Source organism: Leptopilina heterotoma, unplaced genomic scaffold (assembly GCF_015476425.1).
Source record: "Leptopilina heterotoma isolate Lh14 unplaced genomic scaffold, ASM1547642v1 Lhet_281, whole genome shotgun sequence".
Classification (NCBI taxonomy): domain Eukaryota; kingdom Metazoa; phylum Arthropoda; class Insecta; order Hymenoptera; family Figitidae; genus Leptopilina; species Leptopilina heterotoma.
In genome coordinates this window covers 1,287,691-1,300,519 of record NW_025110988.1, presented here as the reverse complement: position 1 = coordinate 1,300,519, position 12,829 = coordinate 1,287,691, and the positions used below count along the sequence as shown (strand labels likewise).

General features: G+C 28.4%; 1 protein-coding gene across 1 annotated transcript; it reads left to right on the top strand.

Annotated features, from left to right (window-relative positions):
- Nucleotides 1-2,319: 2,319 nt before the first annotated feature.
- Nucleotides 2,320-6,839, top strand: LOC122504185. Its single transcript, XM_043615123.1, has 3 exons — nt 2,320-2,632; nt 5,160-5,466; nt 5,864-6,839. The coding sequence occupies exons 1-3, from the start codon at nt 2,320-2,322 to the stop codon at nt 6,837-6,839; spliced, it is 1,596 nt and encodes a 531-aa protein (XP_043471058.1).
- Nucleotides 6,840-12,829: the final 5,990 nt, after the last annotated feature.

The following is a 12,829-nucleotide window of genomic DNA, read 5'->3' as shown; positions in this document are numbered from 1 at the left end:
TTAAGAGATTGGAAATTTTACATCTGTCTAACGAAGTAAATGCAATAAAATAAAAATGACCCTGGATGAAAGTTTATGAGAAAATTAACGATCGACACCTTGTAGATACTTTTTTTATAGAACCATTAAGAAAAACTTACTCTTCCTTCAATCTACTAATCATTCTCAGTTTTATTGCGAACAGTATCTGAAGACAGTGTTCGTCAAAATAATATAATGACACGTCACTTAGACTTAACTTGCACGATAAAATTACGATTAGATCCTTCGAACCGAATTGTTTTTCAATATTTCACATCTGTCAAAACTTTCTCAATGGATCTAATTAATTTCTAATTTTTAAAATTGAAAAATAGAAACTATAAAAAAACTTTGTGATTTGTAATTAAATTTTGAAAATTTTTATAATTAGGTGTATTGTACTTTTTTTGTTAGAAGTTGAAAAGAAATTTCATTAAAAATATTTGTAATCAAATCTCTCGAAAGATTGACAGTTACAAGGTTTCATTATTCCCCTGGGTTGTGGACTGACTTACGTCGAAAATTAAATTTCCCGAGTATAAAAAAAGGAAGCTTTTTATTCTCTCCATTATAAAGTCTGACGAACGATAATTAGCTGTCCTTGAAAAAGGTAGTAACATTTTTATTAGCCATACAAGAAAGGAATATCTTTAAGCGAGTATCGTTTTTATAAAAGAACAAGAGAAAAATTCCGATATTTAAATATATATTTTATAATATTAATTGGAAAAAAAATTTAATTGGTAAGCTTTGCATAGAAAATGTAAAAGTTATAAAAAAGTATAAATTTCCTCAGCAAACTTGGTATAATGTTGCAATAAATATATTTATATATACTCGAATAAAAATGAAATTCTTTAGAAGAATTTTTAAGATGATTATTCTCAATTGTACGAATTTCTGTAGATATCCCAAGCGGACAAAAAAATAACGTTGCAAAGTCACTGAGTTGTGCACAGGTTCCGATAAAACTTTCTCAAAAGAACATGTTCTATGCTTTGAAGTTAAAGTGCTTTAGACTTCCAGTTGGACTGTTAAGAGAAAAAAGAAAACTTTTCTCAAGATCCCCCAAATCGTTTCGATAGAAAAAAGTAAGATGTATGTGATAATCAATTTAGAGAAAATTTATGAAAAAAAAATTACTTTCAATGAATTTTTTCATTAAACAAATGAAAAATTTATTCTTTATTCTTGACTGCTTTTTTAATTAATTATATATGTTAAGGAGGTTCTATCGCTTGACTGAACTAGTCAAAACAGAAACCATTATTTTGTGATTTGACTTGCTCGGTACTTTGAAACGTCTGGCAACACCGCACTTCGCATGCCGTATTGCAAATGATTGCTATAACTCCTGTAATTTGTTTACATTCAGTTTTAAAATGGAAAAAGTGACTAAACCCAGTAAGAAACGAAAAATTGAAAAGGATTGAAATAATTCAAACTCTGTATGGTGTAGTAGAAATTATCCAATACTTTTGAATGCCATTTCTGTCCAATACTTTTCTATACCATGATAGGACCACGTTTCGTCTAAAAATGAATGCTATTCAATTCTGTTTGTAATTGTTAACAAAGACAAAATTTTTTTCTGAATGCTTTCCAATCCCATCCGAAATTATTACAGCCTGTCATTATATCACTTTTCAATTTTTCATTGGAACCGCGTTTCTGCATGCATTCAAGCAATCTTCTGGATTTTTGTAATTTATAAGATACATACAGTGGCAGATTTTGTAAAAAGTGTTTGTGTTCAAAGAAAAACTTGCTGAAAAATTGATTGTTTACCAATTTAACGTCATTTAAACGAGTCAGGGACGTTATTCTGTTAGACAATAAATCATAACCTAAAAATTTCAGAGACCTTTAAACACTTTTAACCCTCTTAACTGATAATTTAATAATTATTCATTTTTAAAATAGCAAATAATTCATGAGTTCAGTTATTTGAAAGTAATTGAACATTCTATATGTCAACAATATTAGTATTATATATTATTATACTACTGTCGCGGAATTCAGAAGCATAGGGCAGAAATGGTATTCAAAAGGATAGAATTTTTTTAATGCTTCTTAATCTTTGCTTTCTTACTGGGTATTCAAGAGGATTGATATCGTTACTATTTATATTGCTCTCACTGGATAGAAAAGTATTGGACAGAAATGGCATTCAAAAGAATAGAATCTTTTTAATACTTTTCAATTTTTCGTTTCTTACTGGGAAGAGATTAATGGGAAATTCTTTTTTAAGGGGAAAAGAGTTAGTGAAAGAAATTATAAAAAAAATTGAAGCAGCAAATGTTTGCTAAAAATATTAGGAAGAATTTTGCTGCAAAGACGGTTTCTAACCTACAAGATGTCACAAAATCTACTGAAATTGAAGGTCGACGAATAATTCATATAGAAACACTTGCAAATCAATTGTTTTGTCGAAAATGTGAATCAGTTCTTTCCCTCACGAAAATTACAAAGGAAATACGAGTTGGCTTGGCTTCGAAATTTTATATCGAGTGCCTTTCGTGTAAAGTTGTCAATGAAGTTTGTTCTGACAAACAACACGATGTTAATAATCAAAACAAGCATTTCGATACAAACACAAAAGCAGTGATGGGTAAGTACATGCATTATCATATTCAATGAATATTAATAGCATATTTAAGATTCAATTACAAATTTTTAGGTTAGAATCAGAGTGTAACAGAGTAATACACTGTAAAAAATGATTTTTTGAGAATTTACTAATGAATTGTAAGGTTACAAGGATTTCTGTGAATTGACGATGTTGGACGTAGTTTGAAAGCCAACAATTTGGAATAAAGCGACGTCTAACGTTGTAATTTTACAAAAAACGTAATACTACAAAAAATTTGTAAGATTACAACGTCTGACGTGACTCGAAATATGTCCTACGTCCAACGTTGTAACTTTACAAATTTTTGGAAAATTACAACGTTAGACGTCGCTTTATTACAAATTGTTTTGCTTTCAAACTACGTCCAACATTGTCAATTCACAGAAATCCTTGTAACCTTACAATTCATTAGTAAATTCTCAAAAATTCATTTTTTACAGTGTTTATTGTAGTTAGTCTATTCTTAGCAGATGGATTTTTTAGTTTATAAATAGAACCTAAATTGAAACAAATATTGGATGAAACTGATATTGTTTGACAATAATGTGTTTAATAGAAATATAATCAAAATTTCTAATAATTTTAATTTATTGTAGTCAGCCTATTCTTAGCAACTGGATTTTTATATCTTTAAGAAATGAGTATGTTGTTAATAACTTATGTTCTTATATAGGTACGTAAAATGGCGGCATGGGTAATACCCATTTGAACCGGGTTCTGACTGCATTGAACATTCCACTTTTTAACTGGGGCACTTTTAAAACTCACGAAAAAGAAGTTGGAAAATTCTTGGAAGAAATGGCTCAAGAAAGCTTTAAAGCATCAGCACTTGAAGAACGGAGGTTAACAATTGAAAATGTTGAAGAAGTAACAAAGTTGTTGTGAGTAAATGGAAAATGAATGATTTCCATCATCAGATTTTGTATGAAAATAATTTTTTTTTTTTTTTTTTTTTATTAAAGCATTTAACGAAACCTACATAAAAGGTTTATGAGCTTACAAATATTCAAATACTCAATTTACATTCTTTAAAAAACTGTACAATATGACTACACGCAGCAATATTAGGCTTGACCAGAAACATTTCCACACACAATGGTAAATACATTTTTATTTTAAATAAGTTTTTAAGTAATTTAGATCTTTGGGGTACATAAAGAGGACATTGCCATAATACATGATTCAAGTCTTCACAAACATAACCACACCTACACATCGGACTATTTACAATTCCAATACGCGCCAGTGAGGCCGCCAAACTATAATGATCAGCTCTACAACGATTTATCGTGACAATAAATTTTCTAGGCAAGGATCTACAATGAAACCAATTTTTTCTAGTGTTAGAATAATATTTTTGAAAGTAATTTTTCCCCTTATTTAAACCCAGTTCTCGCAAGTAATCCCCGGTCTGTGTATAACACTTTTTCTTAAAAGATTCATATAGATCAGTAAATGGGATCTTCCTATTGTCGATGCATTCCTCAACAGTCGCAGACTTGGCTTGCAAGTCAGCCTCCTCATTTCCCCAGACTCCGATGTGCGAAGGAACCCAATAAAATTTAACTGTGCTTTTGTTTATGTTAGCTGTATGAAAATCAATAAACTTTCTTCTTATTTCAAAAATATATCTATTAGTTTTAACATTGATAGAGCATGATTTTAAGCTTTGTAATGCACTTAATGAGTCCGAGAAAATAAGGAAGTTACAATTTCGATTTTCAAGAGCAACATCCATTGCATCATTTAACGCAATACACTCAGCTGAATATACCGAAGCATCCAGGGGGATACTTCTTTTAATACTTATACCCAATTCCGGACACACACACGCAGAACCAACACTTTTGTTTGAAAAAACCTTACTTCCATCCGTATAAATAGAAAATGCGTCACTATTATTTACAATGTCATTAATTCTATTATTTGGATCGGAAATATTGTTAAGTTCATATCCAAGTTCAGTATTTACAGGTATTATCGTTTTCAATACATCATAATTTGCACAATATAAATTATAATTACAGCGTGTGTCTATTGACTTTAAAGTGTCGATTAAATTTATAATATTTCGACATATTAATATTTTTCTATTACACACTTTCTTTCTACACAGACTGTAATAGTTGTGGACAGATTTGTAAACACTAGCACTACTGTTGGACATTATTTTCGCCATGTAACAATCACACAAATACTCAGCACGATCTTTTAATAAGGAAAGCTTTGACTCCGCCAAAAGTACATTAACAGGTGTACTTCTGCGATAGCCCAACGCTATTCTTACAGCAGCATTTTGCATAGCTTCGAGTTTTTGTCTACCTTTTTTAGTCTTAGGAAAGTATATACTAGAACCAAAATCAATGATAGAACGAACATAACTTTTATATAATGCTAAAAGTGTTTCTGGACTCGATCCCCACCAAGTACCGCACAGATATTTAAGAATGTTAAGTGCTCTAGTACATCTTTTAACAACTTACTAAGGGCAACAGTATTTTGGCAGACGCTAACCTTCAAGTCGGTATTGTAATTGCGGATAATGACAGCAGTTCAATTTGTGCTATTCGAAATGCCAGTGAACACGAAGTTGTAAAACAAGCGGATAAAAATCACACAAGTAAAGGAGTAGTAAATGAATTATATAAAATTCAGAAAAAACACAAAGAACTCACGGCTGTTACTATTAAATATCTTCAAAGATGTTTTAGTTATTGTGTGTCACAAAATAAAGGGAATAGTCGAAATATGGCAGAGGCTATTAAAAACATCCCACACCATTGCTTTAACGACCACGTTAATTGCGGCACTTGGTGTGATTTTTCTAAAAATCCTGACACTTATAAGCATTCGAACATAGGCGACGGTTTCAAAGAAACTGCATTATTTGAGTCTTTGCAAACTTTTTTTGCAAAGTTAGCTGAAAATACAGATAATTTTTTTTTAGGAGTCTCAAGTAATGCAAACGAAAGTTTGAATACCATGATAGTCAAGTAAGGCACCAAAATCACGAATGTACGGAATGTCTTCGTCTGCTGATATCCGAGTTGCAGCAGCAATTAATCAAAAAAATTATGGTGAAAAATACGTACCCGATTTAGCGCGAAAATTGAACTGATCTCCCTGAACCCATACTATACGGAACACTAATAAAGCTCATGAGAACAACAAAAAAAGATATTTAAAATCATTGCAACCTTCTTTCAAAAGTCGCCGTCTATTTTTAAAAAAGAACAAGACTGAACTTCGAAATAAGAAAGAAGGTAGAGAAGGAACGACATATGCAACTGACTGTGGACTTTTTGAAAGGCTACCTGTTTCACTTCCTATTGCGGTTATTGATGAGAAATTACAACCAATTGTGGTTTTATTTGATTTGGAGACAGGAGGTTTCTCTAAAACGGATGATATTTTGCAGATAGCTGTAAAATGTGAACAATTAGAATTTTCGGTCTATATCAAACCAACACAACGCATGAAAGAAGAAGCAAGTGCTGTAAATGGTCTACGTTGTATTGACGGAAATTTGTATCTTAATAATCAAATTGTTTTGTCGATTTCCTTGAAGGATGCAATGGAAGCACTCTATCAGTTTATGTTTAATTTTCACAGAAAATGTGTATTAACTGCACACAATTGTAAATTTGATTATCCGAGGTTAATGAGAGCAATAAAAAATGTTGGTATGAGTGAGCATTTCCGTTCAGTTGTCGACGGTTTTTCAGATACGCTTCCTATTATAAGGAAAAGGACTGGTAAGAAGGGAAAAGGGAAAAATAAGTTAGAAGTGCTTGCTGAGGATTTACAACTCAAAACTGAAGGAGCGCATAATGCTCTCATTGATGTCATTCTATTACAGCAAGTTTTGGAAAAACTCCAAATTTCAAATGAAAAAATTCTTGAGTTTACTCTGCCCTGGAATGAAGTTGAAAAAAGAGATTCCCTTGCATCTAAATTATCCAGCGCTATGAAAGAATTGGGTCCTTTGAATCAGTGTGTATCATACGCCATAAGAAAGAAGATGGTCACAGCCGATGTCTCGTATGACATGCTTCAAACAGCATTCCGACAAAATGGATTTAATGGCCTTTCCGATATTTTGAGAAAGGATGAAAATGACAATGTTCGAGTCACGAAATGCCATTCTGTTATAAAAAAAATTTATGATTTTTTAAAGTCAAGATAAAGTAGAGTATACTGGAAATACAACAATTTGTATTCTTTTTATTCCATCTTAATTATAAGAAAGTAATTTTATTATCAGTATTTTAAAATTTATCATTTTATTTCGTTCTATATACCAAAAGTATAAAGTGTTAAGAAATATCGTATTATGATGTTATAGTATGATTATGTTAACAAAAATATTGAAAATTCACTCTATTGATTGTTAAAGTAAAGTATTTACTTTATATGTGTATTTACTTTATAGTTTATCATAAAAATTTTAAATATCTTTAGAAATAATTAAATTCTTCTCCGAAATTAAATTATTTTCAAAAATTTTCTACAATTCAATAATTTTCAATATCTACTATTTTCATAAAATTTTCCAAAAGAATTCAATTATTTTAAAAAAATGTAATAAATTTCTACACAAACTTCCAATTCTTTTCAAAAAATAATAAAAATTTCATAGGAATTTAATTATTTACAAACTTTTTTTTATAAATTTCTTCGCAAGTATTCAATTATTTTCATAAATAATAAAATTTTTACAGAGATTCAATTATTTTCGTAAATAATAAAATACTTTTTAGAAATTTAATTATTTTTATAAATAATAAAACTCATTGCAGAATTTCATTTATTTTTAATACAATTTTAATCAAATTTCTCGAAAAATTTATATTAAAATTCGTCAAAAGAATTCAGTTATTTAAGAGTTTATAGATAAAGTTCTTTATGAGAATTCAATTTTAAGAAAATGCAATTATTCAATAAATTGTTATTTTGGTATTTAAATAATTGAATTCTAGTAGAATTTTCTCATAAACATTGACTTAAAAATGGATTTCAGTAAAAATTTTAGATTATAATTGTATTTTAAAAGCATTAGAGCCTAAATTTTTAGGAATAATTAAATTTTAAAATGGTTTAAAATTAAAATTTTTTTTTGAGAAACTTTAATTGCGATATTTTTAAAAATTTATTTAAAGTTTTTATTTTCTAATATATATTTAATTGAAGAAATCACGAAAAATTTTGTAAAATTAAATTGTAAAAAAACGAATTTGAAAATTCTTACAGAATTTTGTCAAAAATTATTAAAAATAATGGATTTATAGAAAAATTTTAGTTAAAAATTCTTGTAAATGATTTTATCACTCGGTCATCTTTAATTAAAACATGGTTTTATAGTTGTGGAAAATTTAATTTATAGTTTTAAGTAAAATGTTCTCTTATTTGACTCGAACTGGTTATATTTTTGTTCGTAAATAATCCGTAATTTTTCATTTTTTGTCTGTTAAGTTCTTTTTAAATATTTTTACTGGTTCGAGCTCTGATAATAAGAATTTTACCATTATAAATAAAATTTTATATTTATGTTTAATAAAACAATTATTCCTCTATTTCATTAACTTCATTTTAATTTTTAAAAAGTATATAATTAAATAATTTTACTTATTAACTTTATTTTCTTTTTAAATACGACGTAACTATCGTATCAGGTGCTATCAAAATCAACTTTTAAAAATATAGCGCGCAAAATTAACGTATAACGCGCATGATCAAAGAACGAAAGTCGGATATGACGTGTGCGATGTTGTCAGACGTTCTAACATCTGTTCAATATACTATATGTATTTTTAAATTCCCAGAAATTCTCTTTTTTAATTTAATATTAATTAATCAATACTCGAAATTATTCTATGACATTCTGAAACCTTCCTGACGATTTCGAATTCCAATCGAACAAGTTTGGTGCGATTAGAGAATTCTTGAACTTCCAATGAAACCTTCAAGGATTATTCAATTATAGAGAAATCGACAAATTCGCCGAATATCTTCACAAAGTTTCTAATAGTTTCAAATATATGATTACATATTTCAAAAACTATCGAAATACACGAAAAATTAGAAGTAATTAAGATCAAAATTATCATTTTCTTTTCTATATTTTGAATATTTTCTGTAAATTAATTTCATAATTGACATTAGATGTCAAATTTGAAGAAAACAATAATTTTAATTAATTAATTAACCGATTAATTAATTAATAGTTAAGAATAAATTCATTTTATTCTGAATACGCGGTATTAATAAATTAAAAATATAAATAATAATTAACATAACCTAAAAAAGCAGGTAATTATTATAAATACTTTTAACTGCATATTAGAACAAAACAAATTTAGAATATTGTTTTTTAAGTAAGGGCAAATATTTAGAAATGGTTAATCAAAAAAAAATACTGTCATATAATTATTTAATTTACAATTTAGAAATTTTAATTTCATAAGAAAGTTGTTCAAAAAAACGCAAAACTTTTATGAATAGGTTATATAGGAGAATGTTGCTTATTTCGAATCCTCCATAAATAGAAATAGCGAAATTAATACTGTAACATTAACACTTAATAATAAATTGTCGAAAAAAAGAAAATTTCACAGTGACAAAATGAAAAAAATAATTAAAAACCAATCATTTGAGAATAATTGGCTTTTAGTAGAAGAATTAAATATGTACCTGCACAGTACTGTTTTTTATTGATGCAACAATCAATTCTTGACTCTCCAGAAAAGTTTCCCCTGAACTAATTATTTTTTGTCTACATAATTATCTTATTTAAATTAACTAATCAAGTAATTAATAGAAGTATTTTTTAGTACATTTAATTAATAATAAATGATTATAAAGAAAAAGTATTCATTACTAACGAATATTATTATTTCTTATTAATTATCAATTATGTAATAAAAAGAAAAGAAATGGAAAAAGAATTTAATTGTAACATTCTATTAAAAATTCTGAAATGAAATTGTAGTTTCTAAAAATGTCAAAATAATTGTGTAAATTTTATACATTTCTTGTGGTATTAAACAAAAACAAATTTTTATATATAATTAAAAATATTTATGCGTGTATCAAGAAAAATAAAACCTGATTCTAAAAAACAAATAAACGAAATAAATGTAAATTTTACACAATTTAGTTATTCACTTTTTAACTTAAATAATATTTATATAATAAATATTATTTGATTAACATATTATTTCCATTATTGTCATGGTGCAACTTTCTAAATATATATTTCAACTTGACTTCGTCACAATATTGAAGACAAAAGGGACTCACCAATCGTGGATTATCTCCGTCGACGCGATATGATGAGTTGCTCCATTTCCTCCTGAGCCATTCTGTGCCAAAGTAATCAAAATCAGTTTGAAATTAAATATTCCTCAACGGTAATCGAACAAATTATTGACAAAAACGTAATCAGAAATGGCAGTTGTTTCTTCGTAAACAAATTAATCGTTTCCTGCAAAAAAAGAAAAAAAATGAATTATTACTTTATTAAAAATAGAAATAATAAGTAAATGGAATCAAAGAAAAAGTAAGAATACAATTGATGTTAACAGTTTACAATCAGTTTTAAATACATACACATAACCTATATTTCTTTCTATATTGTACGTATTGTACGAATAATTTACACCTAACCTGTATTTCAATAGAAATAATACTATCCATTCACATATTACGTCATAGAAGTTTTAATTTTCTCACTATTTTTAACCTTTCGTCACATTATTTTGCATAACAAATTAAAACTAATCACTTTTTAACAGCTGATCGGTGATCGTTAAAGGCCAACGCAGAATAGATCTGTAACCGGAACCGCAATCGTAACCGTAAGCGTAAGAATGAGTTAGAGAAGGATAAACAATATACCTATCCTTCTTTAACTCATTCTTACGCTTACGGTTACGATTGCGGTTCCGGTTACAGATCTATTCTGCGTTGGCCTTAAGGAAAACTAAAAATCTTAACTTTTCTCTCTACTAGCGCCACCTAACTTAACAATCTGTAAATATATTTTGGTGGCAATACTTATTGCCAACTGTCGATAAAATGACCACCATCGACCACGTCGCTATTTTGAATAAAATTCAGTCGAGATAGAAATATAATTCTCCAATGCGAAAGGAATATATGGCGTAAATGTGACTGTATAACGATTGTTTCACACCATAGTAAATTATTAAAAAAAACACAATGTTACATTTAAAAATGAGAAAATTGTTTCGTTTCAATAAATAAATAAGATCGATAAAGCAGAAAATAACCTAGAAATTAATACGTCTTACATTTTACAAGCTTCATTTTCATTATAGAAAAACAATGGCAATAACAATATTTTTTTCTTTGTTTCATTAAAATACCTACTTTGTGAATAATTAAACATTGAAAAAATATTACTAATATTTTTCCAGTGAACAATGTCAATTTTCATAGAACTCCTTTGTTTCATTAAAATACTTTGTGAAAAATTGTTGGAATAATTAAACATTGTAAATATATTACCAATATTAAACAAAACAAGCTTACCAATTGAACATCTTCGCCTTCTTGCTTTCCTTGAGATGAAATAATTTTTTTCGAAACTATTCACATATTTCAGAATAAACTATCATTAAACGCCAAAAGAATCGGATATTATCCTTGATAAGCGCACCTAGCATCAATATCCACTGTGCAATTATTCATCTTCATTCGATAAGCAAGGAAAACTGCTTAAAAAAATTTTTCAAAGTGACGCAGTCCTGTTCATAGAGAAGTCCAGGGGAAAGTAACGAGAGTCGCTCGAAACGGCCGTATTTACGTAGCAGCGAGGTACTTGCTGCGCGTTGATTGGTGCGCACTCTCGAGCTGACGTTCAACGAATCAGCGCGCGGAACACTTGCCCCTACTCTTCTTCAACTGAGACTCCCTTCCCTTGTGCTGGCACAGAAGCGCCGTCCAATCAGAAGTCAGCATTACTTGTCCCATGTCCCGGAGTCACGTAAATACGCGCGTTTTCCGGTGGCGCTCTCAGTAAGTTCTGAAAAGTCTCAAAGGAGGAGTGCGCGCCGATGAGAAAATTATTTTCTCTTCTAAACTTCGTCTTATGCATAAAGCAGCATGGTCTTCCACTCTGAATACACAAGATGAATAATTCTACATCAATTGATAACTTTACTGTGGTTTCTTATTCCACTGTTATGGTTAAGTATCCACTGAGCTAAATATAATCATTATTGTAAATAGTAGTTTATCATAAATAGTAAATGCTGTTTCAATTGTTTAACTAATTTGAATAAATAATTCATTTACTTTAAATAATAATAATAAAATATTACAAAAAATAATTGTTTGTAATAGCTAGTAAATGATGATATAATTAGTCAATTTAATTTGTTTACTAATTAATAAAATTTAAAAATGATTAATTAATAAAGATAAGATTGTTTTTATTTATTATTGATTTTTTTCCTTTCAAACAGAATTTAGTAGAAGAAATCATCGGTCGTACTCAAATGTACCGATAGATGGAGTTAGCATTCTGGTCAAGAATGATCACTTGTGATTGGTTGGAAAGTTTCGCGAAGCTTAATGTCGATGTGTATGGGACTTAATATTTATTTTCGTGCCTGGTCTATCTTTACACTACTTCAGTTTTTGTTATTGTTTACAAAATTGCAAATTATCAACATGAAAACTCAACAGTTATAAAGGAATCATAATTCGTCGACAATATACGAATATTTATGACGCCTGTCTACAAAGGAGGAATAACAATCACAATTTATCTACAGTGCAGTAGTAAATACAAAATTGACACACAATACAAAGAGAATGACTGACTATATACGAAAATAATATAATCAATGAAAAAATTACAATCAGTCGAGACAAATCTCCAAATCCAAGTCTTACAGGTGAGTCAATATTAGATAAAATTAGACTTTAAAATGCTTAAATATTGTCTTATAAAAGTCTGTAACGAACGTTTAAACTTTTAGGTTAGTTTTTCTTTGTCGATTATATTATTGTTAATAATTTTTGTATTATTGTTTAACATGAATAAATACTTTAAAAAAATACTTTTATCGAAAAAAACTAACCTAAAAATTGAAAACATTTTGTTAAAAGTAATTTTTTGTTTCATTTCACAGATACAAGTTCTTTGAA